Consider the following 15,870-nt stretch of genomic DNA (forward strand, 5'->3'; position numbering starts at 1 on the left):
TTGTTTTATGATATTAGTAGCCTTGTCAAACCAGATAAGTTTAGAAGTTCTTCTCCTTTTCAAAATTCCACTCAAATGATAGTAAGGGGAGAAAAAATGTTTAAACCTGCAAGAGGCAAAAAATGGCAGTGGAGGCTTTGGTGGCAACTCCTGCAACGATGCAGGGGTGATCCCCAGGCTGGCTGAGGGATAGACCCCTCCACCCAAAGTGCCCACATTGCTGAAATGAGGTGCTTTGCCTGCAGAACCACAGAGAGGCTCAGAAGTGGGAAGGCATTGTTACCATAGTAGGCCAGAGAGATGGGCCAAATATAGGGAGTTATTAAAACCAGCATAATTAGACCCTACACCCTGTCCCTGTCTCCCTTCCCCACCCCAGCAGCAGCCTGGAGGTCTGTTCTCTGGAGAAATGGAACTGGAATGGTGTTGGGGTGTTGGTGGGGGTGACTAAAAAGAGAGACTGATGACAGCTGGGAGCTTGGTCACTGTTCCGCTCTTTCCATGATGGCAGCAGCCAGGCGTGTGCAGCCCCAGCAATGAAGTGGAAGACTTGCCTTGAGAAATTGAACAACTCCAGAAAAAAATGCCCCCAGATAACTGAAATGTATGGGTTCTTCAGTGGAATACTTTTTTCTTTCACATTAATTGACACTCACCAACTAATAGTCTTCTCCACACTTGCAGAGCCGCCAATCTGCTTTGGTCCTTCATTCTTAAATAGGATCAGGCAGTCAGGATTCATCAGGTGTATTACCAAAGCCTTCAATATGAAAAGTAGGGGCCAAAACAGGAAAAGAACAACCTTGCAGAAGATGGTGTTGTTGCAGAAAGCAGAGAAAACTTGTTTTTAGAAAAAAGTTACAGTTTTCCTTGCAGAGAGAAGTTAGTTCATATCCAAAATAATAATAACATTTATGAAAGAGGAGCAATTAGAGAACAAGAAAGAGCTATTGAGTATTACAAATTAAATACTGGAATTAAAAAAATGTTGAAGCTGTATCTGAAAAGTAGAACAAAAAAGATGGAGTTAAAAAGCAGGAGAGAAAAGAAATATGAAAAATTAAAATGTTATCTAAAAAATTCAACATTGCTATTATAGTAGATGCAGAAACCAAGAGCAAAATAAAATAATAATCTGAACATTATCACAGAAAGAATGCAAAAATATTTTATAGAACTAAAGACATGAATTTCCAAATTGAAAGAATATATATATTATGTGCTCATGTTTTATAAAAGAGTCCACTTTCCCCAATTTTATAAAACCCACACCTGGGTATGCCATTATGAAATTTCAGAACACCAGTGATAAAAGGTCCTAAAAGCTTTAAGGGGAACGTAAACAGGTCACACACAAAGGAAAGGGTACAATGAGCTTCAGCATTCTTAAAAACATCCTTGGAAGCTAGAAGATAATGAAGTTTGCAAAGCTTTAAAAATATGATGGAAATTATTTCTAACCTGGCTTCTATGTCCAGCTAGACCACCAATCAAAAGTAAGCATAGAATAAAGATGTTTTTCAAAATACAAGGAGTCAAATTTTTTTTCCATTGGACTTTTTCTTAGAAAACTACTGGAAGTGTCTTCTATCAGACCAATTGGGTAAACTAACAAAGAGGAAGACATGAAACCCAGAAAATAATATAACACAAAAGGAAGAGAGCAATGAGACCCTAATATAGGGTAGGAGGAGGGAAGACTGTAAAAAAGAGGTCACCAAATTACCTGATATTTTGATCATTTGGAAATTAATACTGATAAACATCTAACAGATGTAATGTAGTTGAGGGAAAGATTTAAGGATAGATGTATAGAAAAGACAAGTAAAACAGTAATCGATCATTAACACTAGAAAAGTAAAAATTTTATAAGAAAAGTTCTGTAAGACCATAGTATATAATTTTTTAGTGAATATTTATATTGTCATAATAATGTAAATAGTTGACTCTTGATTTTATTATTGGTAGGTTAGCCAAGTGAGAGACTTGTATGTATGGTGTGGTATCCACCCTATGTAGAACCAATAAGTTAAGGAATCACAGTCAGGAATATTGTTTAGCAAAAGGGAGGTAAGTATTAGAAGAAATAGCTGAAATTTGCAGGTTTTTTTTTTTTTTTTTTTTTTTTTTCTCCTGGGCAGTGTGTTCAGGATCAGGGAAGGGAAGCTGAAGAATGTAGGTTTTCACTTATTTTACTTTGATTAAAAAATAAATTATTTAAAAATACTAGTATAACTGAAAATGAAAGTTGACAATGAAATATTTGGAATTGGTGAGATAATGATAAATATTACAGATGAATGTACCTCTCTGAGTTGTTCCTATCTTTAAAGTGGTAAATGATAGTATCTAAAATGTTTGAGATTTAAAAGAATTATCACCAAGCAAAACTGACAACACTATGCTACTAGTAGGAAACTGAATATATTCAGAAAGCCCCAAGACAGAACAGAGAGACAAAACAAGTAAAGATGTGCTAGAGCCAAACAACATAATTATTAAGGTTGTACAGATGGATAGATTTTGAATGTTATCCCTTAAAATGGAGACTACACCTAGTACCCGTGAAGCATTGACAAACATTTTCCGTATATTTGCTCACAGAGGGAAGCTCAATATATTTAAAAAGGAAGAAATGGTAGAGACTTCATTTTCTGACCACAATACAGTTAGAGATTAGCAACATTTACAAATAAAGACCCTCCAAACAAGAACAGCACAGCAACAAAATACTACATATGCAACAACTTTCTCAGAATCAAATCTTGGGTCAAAGCAGAAATCAAAACCCCAAACAGAAACTATCTAGAAAATAGTAATAGAAACATTACTGTGGTGGAAACTGTTTGCTGCCTTTCTAAAGTCCATTCTCCTCTCTCTTTTTACTAACAGAACATTGATTTTGTTGCATGTTGATGACCAGCTTAAGTACCCTATTTTCCAATCTCCCTTGAGGCTGGGGGTGGCCATATGATTAAGTGCTCACTAATAAGATATAAGGGATTATTGTTAGGTGGGGATTCCAGGAAAGCTATTTAAAAAGAAGGTTGAGTCACTTGGCCTAAGCTTTTGGGCTATGTGATGCTGGATCAGCTATCTTGTAATCATAATCATAAGCTATCTTTAATCATATGTTAAAGACAGATGAGTGGAAAGATAGAAGGGGTGCTCCTTATCCCAGGGTCTCTTTCAGTCCTAGACTTCCTATCTCTGGGGAAAAGTTCCTGTCTTAAGCTGCTATGTGGGGAGTCTATTAGTAGGAACTGACATAATTTTTAAGTGACATAGTTACAAACCACAATTTATGTGATTAAAGAATGAAAATAAACAAGTAAAGCATCCAAGTCAAGGAGTTAGAAATAGAACAACAAAATAAAACAAAGGAAAGTGGAAGGAAATAATAAAAATCAAACTAGAACTCAGTAAAGTTGAAAATTAAAGAAAAAAATGCTTGATAAATCCAGGAGCTAGTTCTTTAGGGAAACAATTTAAAAAAATACATACACATATATATTCTACCAGTGTAATCAAGAAATAGAAGAAAACACAACATTAGATAATAAATGATTTATCCTACCCAAATTCTGCAAATAAATTTGAAAATTGGATGGAATAGATGATTTTCTTGGAAAATGTGCTAGTAGATTGACTCTAAAATAGAAAGAAAACTCAAAAAGTCTCTCAAAAATGGGGAAGAAAAAAAAGACAACTGTTATTTGTGACCAGTTGCTACTGTTCTTCCTGGAGTCCCTTTGCCATTGCTGTTTTGCAAAGTGTTAGAAGTGAATTTCTGGTGAGGAACCTCGGAGTGTGAGGCAGGGTGAGCATCCTGCTTGGTGAGCTCTCTGCAGTCATCTGGCAAGGTTGGCCACACACCAGAAAGGCAACGGCAACTATTCTTGGCATCAGGACCCATCACAAAACACAGAGCCCTGAGTGTTCTTCATTTTTTAAATAATATTTTCCAGATCAATATGCTATTGAACTTTTTTGCTAAGAAGAAAAGATTGAAAATGATTTATAATCATTTAATTTCACTGTCAGTCTCACAAACAACTGATTCCTTATGGTAAAAGTGTTGGAAACATTATATTCAAATAGTAGTGTTAAAGATTTTACAGCAAGATTGTGGGTAAAAAAGGCTGAAAGTGTTTTGAGAGGAAAATGAACTGCACAGTAACAAAGAAAAATGGTGAGCGTCGGAATTCCTTAGCTCTTAATTATTTTCATGGAAAAGTACCTAATTCTCAAATGCTGGTAACTGGAACATCCTATTGGTTAAAAATAAACAGCATAAAGTTTCAGGAAACCAACTAAACAGCAAAAAAAAAAAAAAAAAAAAAAAAAAAAAAAGGCAACCAGAACAGCCCAAAACAGAATAACAAAGTCAGAATAATGAAGCTACGCCAAAAGTGTCAGGTCATTACACGGGTTGTCTGCCCTCAGGCCAGGGTTCAAACCCAGTGGTGACAAACTCAGTGGCCACGTGGGCTGAAGGGCATCCAGAAAGTCCTGCTGGGTCACCAGAGGGCTGCCCTTCAGCACTTGGTTCTGAGGTGTCTTTGCTGTTTAAAATGTCTTGTTTTCTTTGAACTTTGAAGTTTCCCCTTCCTAATTATTTCAGTCTTCATTTAAACAGATGTAATTCTAACCTAATGTCCTCTTTTTACCCCATCTCTCCCTGGTAGCTGGAACAGTGAACCATGGAGCTGTATTTCGGTGAATATCAACATGTGCAGCAGGAATATGGGGTCCATCTGAGACTCGCAAGTGATGATACCCAAAAATCAAGGAGTTCCCAGAACTCCAAGGCAGGCTCCTACGGTGTCAGTATTCGGGTCCAGGGAATTGATGGTCACCCCTATATTGTCCTGAATAACACAGAACGGTGCCTAGCAGGCACATCGTTTTCTGAAAATGGGCCACCCTTTCCACCTCCAGTGATAAATAACCTGCCTCTACATTCCAGCAATGGTTCTGTGCCAAAGGAGAACAGTGAAGAACTTCCACTTCCAGAAAACCCATACGCCCAGCCTAGCCCAATAAGAAACCTGAAACAGCCCCTGCTCCATGAGGGCAAGAATGGAGTTCTAGATCGCAAAGACGGGTCTGTGAAGCCATCTCACCTGCTGAACTTTCAGAGGCATCCAGAGCTTTTGCAACCCTATGACCCTGAAAAGAATGAGTTGAACTTACAAAATCACCAGCCTTCTGAGAGTAATTGGCTAAAAACGTTGACAGAAGAAGGCATCAACAATAAGAAGCCTTGGACTTGCTTTCCCAAACCTAGCAATTCCCAGCCTACCAGTCCCTCCTTGGAAGACCCGGCCAAATCTGGTGTTACAGCTATTCGTTTATGCAGCTCCGTGGTCATAGAGGACCCCAAAAAGCAGACCTCAGTGTGTGTAAACGTTCAGAGCTGCACCAAGGAGAGGGTGGGAGAGGAGGCCCTTTTCACTAGCGGGAGGCCCCTGACTGCCCACAGCCCACATGCCCACCCTGAAATCAAGAAAACCAGGCCAGATGTTCTTCCCTTCCGGCGACAGGATTCAGCGGGACCCGTCCTGGATGGAGCTCGGTCCCGGAGGTCCTCCTCATCATCCACAACTCCCACGTCAGCCAACTCTTTGTACAGATTTTTACTGGATGATCAGGAATGTGCCATCCATGCCGACAACGTCAATCGTCATGAAAACAGAAGGTATATTCCCTTCCTGCCAGGAACTGGACGGGATATTGATACAGGATCAATTCCTGGTGTGGATCAGTTAATTGAAAAATTTGATCAAAAACCTGGGCTTCAGAGAAGAGGAAGGTCTGGGAAGCGAAACAGAATTAATCCAGATGACAGGAAAAGATCCAGAAGCGTGGATAGCGCCTTTCCTTTTGGCCTCCAAGGGAACTCGGAGTACCTGATTGAATTCAGTAGGAACTTGGGCAAGTCAAGCGAACACCTCCTCCGGCCTTCCCAGGTGTGCCCGCAGCGGCCACTGTCTCAGGAGCGCCGTGGGAAACAGAGCGTGGGCCGCACCTTTGCAAAGCTGCAGGGAGCAGCGCACGGGGCTTCATGTGCCCACTCCAGTCCTCCCCAGCCGAACATAGATGGGAAAGTTCGGGAAACCAAAGGTAGTCAGGAAAGTACAGTGATCCGTGCGCCCTCCCTTGGTGCACAGAGTAAAAAGGAGGAGGAGGTGAAAACAGCCACCGCTACGCTGATGTTACAGAACCGGGCAGCAGCAACTTCGCCTGATTCTGGTGCCAAGAAAATTTCCGTGAAGACATTTCCTTCGGCCTCAAATACTCAGGTAACACTAGTGCCATTCCTGTTTGTTTGTTTTTTTTTCTCTTCCTTTTAAATAATCTAATGATGTACTCATGCTGCAGGAGGCCATAGGAATTACACATCCTCAATCTTGTATCAGGAATCACAGAGCTGATCTGTTTCAGGAATCAATTGTGTCCTACTGACGATGTCCTACTGCCAGTTGTATAGTTTTCTGGGTTCTTTGAAGTTCAGCTGGATTCCCATTGTGATCTCTCTGTAAAGTAACTTGGCAGACGCTACAGAGAGGCTCAATTGTTCTGTTTGTGTATGCGTGAAATCTGAAAGTATGCAGAATTTGTTTCTACACAGAGGCTGAATAGTTAGGTTTGTGTAGATATATTAATTTTCCTCATAAAATTGAGTGACTGGGTTAATTTCTAGCCTGAAAAATTAGGTTAATTTTCCTTTAGGTTAATTGTCAAGTGAGAATCTAAGTGGCACATTTAGTGTTTTGATAGTAACAATAAAAAATAATGATATTGATAAAATGGTAAAAAAAAAAAAGTAGCTAAGTGCTAGGCACTATTTGTTATATATTACAGGATTGCACCAACCCTGTGCAGGTAGTACCTATTAACCTCAATTTACAGGTGAGAAAATTGAGGCGAGGAGAAGTTAAGTAACTTCCCCAAGATTATGAAGCTGGTAAATGTTGTAACTGGCTCTAAGAAGGATGCTCACTGGAGGAATTGTTTGGTGTTTGGAAGCCTCTGGGAACTTCATCTTCATGGTCTAACAACAGGCCTTATGTTCCAGGCCACACCGGATCTCTTAAAGGGCCAGCAAGAGCTCACTCAGCAAACCAATGAGGAGACAGCTAAGCAGATTCTCTACAATTACCTCAAAGAAGGGTTAGTGATTTTCCCTCTGAAAGAGCAAAGTATTGTTGTTTCTGGTGGGACTCTTAATTTCCTTTTCCGAGGCCTTAATGGTTACCTTCCTTTCTTGCCCTGTGCCAGCCGTTGGAGGGTTAAAACTCAATGGCTGGGGTTTTCGTGACGGCATTTGTCTTGTGTGGTATGGGGTGGGGGCTTTGGGAGGGGTGTGTAGGAAAGGACACCATACTTTAAAAATTAAAATGAATACATTTTTAAAGTGACCCTTTACTATTTCAAAAGCAAATTCAAAGATAGGAGGAGTGTCTACTCTTCAGGTTTGAATGGAGTCCGCCATCACCTTGAGTTCTTCCATGCAATGTGGTAGTCCTTTAGAAGTCACAAATAAAAACACCTCCCCTCCCCAGAGTTAACAATGGCCAAGAGCCCCTGCTTCCATTATTTTTAAAGCATGTGTGAGTCATTTAAAAGCAGTGCTTTCCATGCTTATCTTGGTGGTTGAGGTGGAATAATCAGGGTTTCAGCCCTTACTTAGATACTAACTGTGCTGGAACTTGAGCAAGGAATTTGAAGTTTCTGTTTCAGTTCTCTCAACAGATATGATTAAGAGGAAGGAGAAAAAAAAAAGCTTTACAGCCTACATGACTGAAAACCAGCCACTTGGCAAATCCTCATTGGTATCAAAATACTGTATATTTTTGTATTGTGCCTTACAATTATTTGTCAGTTTTAGAGCTAACAACATAGTAAGGCTCAAAATATAAGACAGGGGATCTTTTGAAAGGGGGGAAAAAAAAGTAACCCGAAAGATTAATCTAGCTAAGAACTGGTTATTAGTATCTCCCTGTGGAAGACTTTACCATGTTAAGATTAAGGTAGAAGAAATCTTGACTTTTAAAATTCATTATTTTTTTTTTTTTTTTTTTTTTGGGACAGAGTCTCACTCTGTCATCCACTCTGGAATGCGGTGGCATGATCTTGGCTCACTGCAACCCCCACCTCCCAGGTTCAAGAGATTCTCCTGCCTCAACCACCTGAGTAGCTGGGATTATAGGTGTGCGCCACCATGTCTGGCTAATTTTTGTATTTTTAGTAGAGACACAGTTTCATCATATTGGCAAGGATAATCTCAAACTCCTGACCTCCAGTGATCCACCAGCATCTGCCTCCCAAAGTGCCGAGATGACAGACATGAGCCACCGCACCTGGCCAAAATTCATTAAATTCTTTTATGTATGTATTTTTTGGCACATGATTTATTGAGACATTGGTAAGACAGACTTTGGTGGGAGGTGCCTGTTGAAGGAAGTTTATTTTAAATCTTTTTCTTCTAATTGCTGACAGTGTGGTAGAAGTTAATAAAACTTAGTATCTCAGTGTTACCTGTGAAAGCCCAGACAAAGGGCTGCCATGTTGGTAATCTTGGCTTAGGGGTTTTATTTTTTTAAACATAGGTTAAACAAATTAAGATCATTGTAGATCATTCTTAGTGTAAGATTCAGATGTACAGCATGTTTGTGTGTGTGAGAGAGATATACACATACGCACTTCAAAGAAAAGGAGAATTCTTTTTGGAATGGACATGAGCATTTGGATCAAACAACAAATTACTAAATGTTCACTGGATGTCTTCTCCAAGCTTACTGAGGATGTGTTTATGTCCCTCTCACGTATTTGCAAGCGGGAACCCTGTCCCAAATTGAGTGGTAACACATCATTTATTTGAAAAAAAAAAAAAAGACACCATCCATCCTACTCTCACACTGATTTTATCTGAGGCTTTAATTAATTCACAGCTCCTGCAAATTATCTCCTTAAAGGACCTGTTGTGTGTGTGTCATGACATATAAATTGTTCTGAGACCAGTGGTTGTGTCCCTCATTGTTTTCTCTGCTGTCCCTTTTTCAGAAGCACTGATAATGACGATGCTACTAAAAGGAAAGTCAACTTGGTCTTTGAGAAAATCCAGACCTTAAAGTCTCGAGCAGCTGGGAGCGCCCAAGGAAATAACCAAGTAAATGGAAGTTTTGTATTTTGTAGAGTGCATTTAGCATGGAATGTGGTAAACAACTTGCTGTTTCTTCAGTCTGTATGTTTGTTTATAGCAGTAAGTGGGAAGTTGCCTGAGTAGTGAGGAGTACTCTTCATGTTTTACATGTTGCAGCAACATTTTATTGAGACAGAGTCTCTGTCACCCTGGCTGGAGTGCAGTGGTATGATCTTGGCTCACTGCAACCTCTGCCTCCTGAGCTCAAGCCATCCTCCTACCTCAGCCTCCCAAGCAGCTGGAACTACAGGCATGTGCCACCACACCCAGCTAATTTTTGTGTTTTTAGTAGGGTGAGGGTTTCACCATGTTGCTCAGGCTGGTCTCGAACTTCTGGGCTCAAGCAGTCCACTCACGTTGGCCTCCCAAAGTGCTAGGATTACAGGCGTAAGCCACCATGCTTGGCCTTTCCCAGCCTTTTTTCCAGAAAAGTTTAAAGATATTTTATTTAAAAATACATAGACTATAACAGGATGATACAAACAGGTGGTGAGATTTAGAAGAGGAAAATAAGAATAGGAAGACTAGCATTGTCATAGGCAAACATGGAAGGTAAGTGTGAACAGGCTTGGACCCAAGCTCTGGAGCTTCAGGTGTGAAAGAGAATGGGACTAGAGACTGGTGACACTGATCAGCTGTGGTGCAGGGGACAGGAAAGAGCCCAGTGGTGCCAAGTTAGTTTTTAAATAACTGCCTGTCTGATTGATTGTGCTGAATTTGAGTGGGGACATAGAGATTTTTTTGGTTAAGGAAGGAGCCCTCTCACATTTGATAAACAACTACTCTATGTCAGACACACCTGGTGCCCTGGAAGGAAGCCACTGGTAAGAGAGTACGGCTAAACACTTGTTCCTCAATCTTCCACCGCCTTGTGTGGAACTCATTTCTTGCTTGTCCATCTTCCTTTCCCCTCCCAGGGGAATTCTGCATGGGAAGGAAAGAGGAAGATACCTGGAGGCAGGTAACAGGAAACTTGCCTGTAGCTTCTTTCTAACTTGGGAAGCGTAGATACAGGGGATAATTTTAGGCATCAACCTACCATTTTTACTACTTGTTATTCCCCCAGCACTCAGCTAACCCATGACTGCTGCTCTGGCCTCAAATAGAACAATGCCGTACACACACATACGCAATTCCCACTGGGGAGTCTTTACACCATAGTCCGTGCATATACATAGCCTTGAGGAGCTCTACATAGTTCTTAAAGTCAGTCCAGTACTTTTTTTGCTAAAACTCTGAAGTCCAAATTATCAACACGATTCTTGTTTTTTTGTATACCTGCGTACAGGCTATGCAGGGAGTGTGGGTTGGAATCTCACCGGCTGTTATAGAGCAATATAAAGGGTCTTGAACACAGGGGCTTTGGGTATAACTTAGCAAACAGATGAGTCTTCAACAAATATCCTTTTTATATTGTTTTATTGGGGTATAACTTAAGTAAATTACACAAATTGTATCTGTACAGTTCATTGAATTTTTAACATAGCTTTGCATCCATGCAAATATCATCCAGATCAAGATGCAGAACACTCCCATCACCCAGGTTTCCTGGGTTTCTTCCCCCATCAGTTACACCCCTTTCTTCTGGAGGTAATCATATCCTGACTTCTATCACCTAGAGTCGTTTTGCCTTTCTTGACTTTTATATAAATTTTCACAGTATGTATTCTTGTGTGTGTAGCTGCATTTCCTCAACATTATATCATCAAGATTCATTAGTGTTGCATGTACTCGTAGTTTTTTTTGTATCGAAATGTAGTTTTCCATTGTATCTGTATAACATAGTGTGTATTCTTGGTGTACATTTCTGGTTTGGGGCTATTAGGAATAAAGCTACTGTGAACATTATTGTACTTGTTTGGGGAGGGGAGTAAACACATTCACTCATTTCTCTTGAGAATATACCTAGAAGTAAAATTGCTGAGTTGTGAGTTAGGCATGTGTTTAACTCGTAAATTATACCTGTTTGTTCTTAGAGTGAGCGCAGTCTTTGGCCTTGATGTTGAGATTGTCCTTGTGGGTCACAGACTAGGGGTGAACAGCCTGAACTGGGTAAGTCAGGGTAGCCCTTCTAGGGACAGTGACACTAATGGTGCCTCAAGAGATCATAGAATTATTTGTGAGAAGAAGGGAAGCTGGGGTGTTCTAGGTTAAGTGAACAGCACAGACAAATATAAAGAGGCACGGGTTTGCCATGTTGAGAGGGAATTTAGTGTAGTGAGAACACAGAGCCAGGATGGGCTGAGGAAGAGCCTGGTAGCAAGGACCTTGGAAGTTGGAAGTTATGTAAGAAGTTTCCATTTCGGGCTGGGAAGGGGATGGGTTACCATTGTTGGATTTTAAGCAGATGTGAATACCATTGTGTTTGTGAAAGTTTATTCCTTTTGTGGCTTTTGGAGAGAGGTAAGATTAGAGGAAGAGAGACCAATAAAAAGCTAATGCCTGTCTAGGTGTGGTCCCTCATAGCTGTAACCCCGGCAGTTTGGGAGGCTGTGGAGGGAGGGTTTCTTGAGGCCAAGAGTTTGAGACCAGCCTGGGCAATGTAGTGAGACCCTGTCTCTAGAAAAATTAAAAAATTAGCCAGGTGAGGTGGCACATGCCTGTAGCCCCAGCTACTCAGAAAGCTGAGGCAGAAGTCACTTGAGACCAGGAGGTGGAGGCTGCAGTGAGCTATGATTGTGCCACTGTACTCCAGCCTGGGTGACAGAATGAGTCATTGTCTCTTAAAAACAACAACAAAAGAAGCTGCCAAATCAAGAGATGATGAGAAAATGAACCAAGACTTTTAGACTTCAGGTTCCTATTACAGCTCCATGACTGTTTAATTGCCACGTTTTCCTACTCCTCTTCCCTCCCTCTTAGGTTTGGAATCTGATTACTTGCTGGCAAAGGTTTTAGAGTTTTATCTTTGCGGTGTCTCTTAAGTGATTAGGGGAGAATGTAAGAACCCTCTCCCTTAGGGACAGAGACCATACTGGAAAACAGCAAAGCAGGTAGAGGTTTTGTATGGGAAAGAACAATGTATACTTTCCCTCATTGGGTTGGATTTCTGTTTCTAAAATGGATTGTTATTTTGCCTAAGAAAATTGGAAGTTGTGTGTTTGTGTTTCTAATCATCTTCACAGGAGTAGGTAGGGAAGTACCTCATTCCAAGTTTATCACACACAACTTGCACCTGGATTCAGGGATGTGTGAGCCAAGATGCCGCCGTTTCTAGCTTTGAGTCCTACTTTTATTTCTTCCCCTCAGCTATTTGTAGTTTTCTAACCACTTTACTGTAGGATTTTAGCCAAATCCTTTTGAGAGAATCATCATGTTATTTTCATGGAAGAAGAAGAAGAAAAAAAGATCCATTAATATTCATACTCAGATCAGAGAGATAATATTTCGTAATAGACTCTCTTCAATCAGATCCCTCTTCATTATGGAAATGTAACGTCTAAAAGGAGAAAGCCAATTTAGCTAACATACACTTATTTACTACTTGCATACAGGCTATGCAGAGAGGGATGGAATCTCACTGGCGGTGACTGAGCAATAATCTCTAGTGTAATGTAGATTACACTGTAACAAATATATGTATAAAGGGTCTTGGGAACACAGAGGCAGGGGCTTTGGGTATAACTTAGCAAACAGATAAGTCTTCAACAAATATCTGTTTTTATATTGTTTTATTGGGGTACAACTTATATAAAGTAAATTACACAAATTCCATCTATACAGTTCATTGACTTTTTAACGTAGGTTTGCTTCCATGCAAATACCATCTAGATCAAGATATAGAACACTCCCATCACCCAGGTTTCCTGGGTTTCCTGTGTTCCTTCCCCATAAATTGTACCCCTTCCTTCTGGGGGTGATCATATCGTGACTTCTATCACCTAGAGTAGTTTTGCCTTTCTTGAATTTTACATAAACAAAATTTTACAATTTGTATTATAATAAGTATTCTCGTGTGTCCGGCTTCATTTCCTCAACATTATGTCAGCAAGATTCATTAATGTTGCATATACTGGTGGCTATTTTGTATTGAAATGTAGTTTTCTGTTGTAATCAGTCAACATAGTGTATACTCTTAGTGGTCATTTCTGGTATTTAGCTGCTAGGTATAATGCCAAACTGAACATTACTGTCTTTTTTTTTTCTTTGTAAACACACTCACTCATTTCTCTTGAGAATATATCTAAGAGTATAATTTGTGGGTTGTAAATTAGGTGTACTTTTAACTCTTAAATGTTCCCAAATGATTTTACACAGTGACTGAAACAATTTACACTCCTGGTAGTGCAGCATGCCAGTTCCAGTGGCTATATCCTCTGTAATACTTAGACTCTTTTCCATTACTTTGATCTACTTGTCTCTCCTTGCACTACTATCGTACAGTTTAAATACTGCAACTTTAGTAAGCCTTCAGATATGGTAGCTTTATTCTTCTCCGAGATTATCTTAGCTATTCTAGGTCTTTTGCCTTTCCATATAAACTTTTATCAGCTTGTCAGCTTCCACCAAGAAAAGCCTCTAGGAATTTTGATTGGGATTATACCAAATGCATAGATAAATTTGGTGGAACTGACGTCTTAATGTTATTGGTGTTCTTATTTGTGAACATGAACTTTGTCCCCACTTATTTATGTCTTAGCGTCTCTCAGCAGCGTTCCATCATTTTTGTTAGAGAGGTCTCGCACATCTTTCATTTAGATGTAGTCCCTTTCCAGTGCTGTTCATTCCTTTCTGTACTTTTGGGTTTCCATCTCGGACTGGTTTCCTTCAGCCTGGAGAACTATTTTTTTAATATCCTGTAGTACTTTTTGTGGGCATTGTTTGAGAATAGCTGTCATTCACTCTCAGTTTTGAGGAACTCTAGTGTGGCAAGTATTGTTTTGCTTCATGAATTTAAAGACATTATTCGTCTTTTGACCTCAGTTGGCTCCATCGGAAAGCCAGCCATCATTCTTAGTGTTATTCTCTTGAAAGTGATGTGTCTTTTCCCTCTGGGTGCTTTTAATATTTTATCTTTATTGTCAATTGTTAGATTTTGACTATGACGTGCCTAAGAGTGGTTTTTCTTTTATTTATTTTTCTTGGGGTTCAATGAGCTCTCGACTTGATAGGTTCATCAGATTTGAAAAATTCTTGGCTATTATTTCTTTGAATATTGCTTCTTTCACATTCGGTCTCTCCCAGCTCTTCTCAGACTCCAATTACATGTATCTTAGAAATTTTGATGGTGTTCCTCATATCTCTTGTGCTCTATTCTCTCTCTTTTCGTGTGTGTGTGTGTGTGTGTGTGTGTGTGTGTGTGTGTGTGTATGTATGTTGTATGTTTGGGGCATCAGATATTCTGGATATTTTCTATTGACCTTTCAAATTCATTAGTCTTGTTTTCTGGCTACGTCAATCTTACTTTAAGACTTTTTCTTTTAAGATGTCTTTAAAAGAATGTTTTTCTTCATCCTTCATTTAAAGGATGGTTCTTTTAAGAACTTTTCTTTGGCCAGGTGCAGTGGTTCATGCCTGTAATCCTGGGAGTTTGGGAGGCCGAGGTGGGAGGATTGTTTGAGACCAGGAGTTTGAGACCAGCCTGAGCAACATAGTGAGATCCCATCTCTACAAAAACCATATTTAAAAATTGCCAGGCATGGTGGCTCATGCTTGTAGTCATAACTGCTCAGGAGGCTGAGGTAGGAGGATCACTTGAGCTTAGAAGTTTGAGATTACAGTGAGCTGTGATCCAGTGAGTTCTTAACTTTCAGATATTGTGTACTGCTGTTTTAGAATGTCTACTTGGTTATATTTTTATAGAATCTATCTCTGGAACTTGATTTAAACAAAAAGGGCCAGGCACGGTGGTTCATGCCTGTAATCCCAGAACTTTGGGAGGCCAAGGTGGGTGGATCACCTGAGATCAGGAGTTCCAGATCATCCTGGCCAACATGGTGAAACCCTGTCTCTACTAAAAATACAAAATTAGCCAGGTGTGATGGTGTGCACCTGTAACCCCAGCTATTTGGGAGGCTGAGGCAGGAGAATTGTTTGAACCCAGAAGATAGAGGTTGCAGTGAGCCAAGATCTGGCCATTGCACTCCAGCCTGGGTGACAGAGCAAGACTCTGTCTCAAAAGAAAAAAATAAAAAAATAAAAACCCTTTGTCCATAATTGTTTCTATTTTTAAAATATTAGTTATAGTTAATTTGGAGTCCTTATCTGTTAACTTTAACATCTGGGTCATCTCTATGTCTGTTGTCTATTTTATTTAGTTATTGGTTAGTTCTTCCTACTTTTTTGCATGTCTAAGGATTTTTTTTTTTAATTGTATGCTAGACCGAGTGGGTGATGAGTTATAGATGTTCTGGAATGTGTTATCTCCCCCTGAAGAATGTTAAGTTTTGTTTTGACAGACAGTTAAATTACTTACAGATTACCTTGATTCTATATGGTTGGTTGTTCTAGGCATTATTAGAGAGTGTCTATTTAGGTTTTTGCCCTTACTCCTAAGACATGACCCATGTTCCTTTCTTGGATTTCAAATGAATGCCAGAATGTCCACCAAGGTTTCTCTATTTTGGTTGAGTTGGAACCCTAGTGTCTCCCTAGCATTGGGCAACCTGTGAAGTTTCTGTTGGGTTCTTTGCCTCCTAATAGCTCTTCTCTGCAGTCCTCTT

At 39.8% G+C, this 15,870-nt stretch overlaps 1 protein-coding gene across 9 annotated transcripts in view; it reads left to right on the top strand.

The window, feature by feature from the left end:
- CGNL1 (cingulin like 1) overlaps window positions 1–15,870 on the top strand; it is a 174,105-nt gene that overhangs the window by 56,869 nt on the left and 101,366 nt on the right. For 8 of the 9 annotated variants that reach the window (XM_009429214.5, XM_054666967.2, XM_054666968.1 and 5 more), the window contains exons 2-4: window positions 4,689–6,305; window positions 7,082–7,176; window positions 9,070–9,175. In XM_009429214.5, coding sequence (XP_009427489.1) covers window positions 4,704–6,305; window positions 7,082–7,176; window positions 9,070–9,175 — 1,803 coding nt within the window. In that variant the 5' untranslated portion in view covers window positions 4,689–4,703. Of the gene's footprint in view, window positions 1–4,687; window positions 6,306–7,081; window positions 7,177–9,069; window positions 9,176–15,870 lie in introns of those variants that run through there. The other variant, XM_016928278.3, reaches the window with a different exon arrangement.

Source organism: Pan troglodytes, chromosome 16 (genome assembly GCF_028858775.2).
Source record: "Pan troglodytes isolate AG18354 chromosome 16, NHGRI_mPanTro3-v2.0_pri, whole genome shotgun sequence".
Taxonomy (NCBI): Eukaryota; Metazoa; Chordata; class Mammalia; order Primates; family Hominidae; genus Pan; species Pan troglodytes.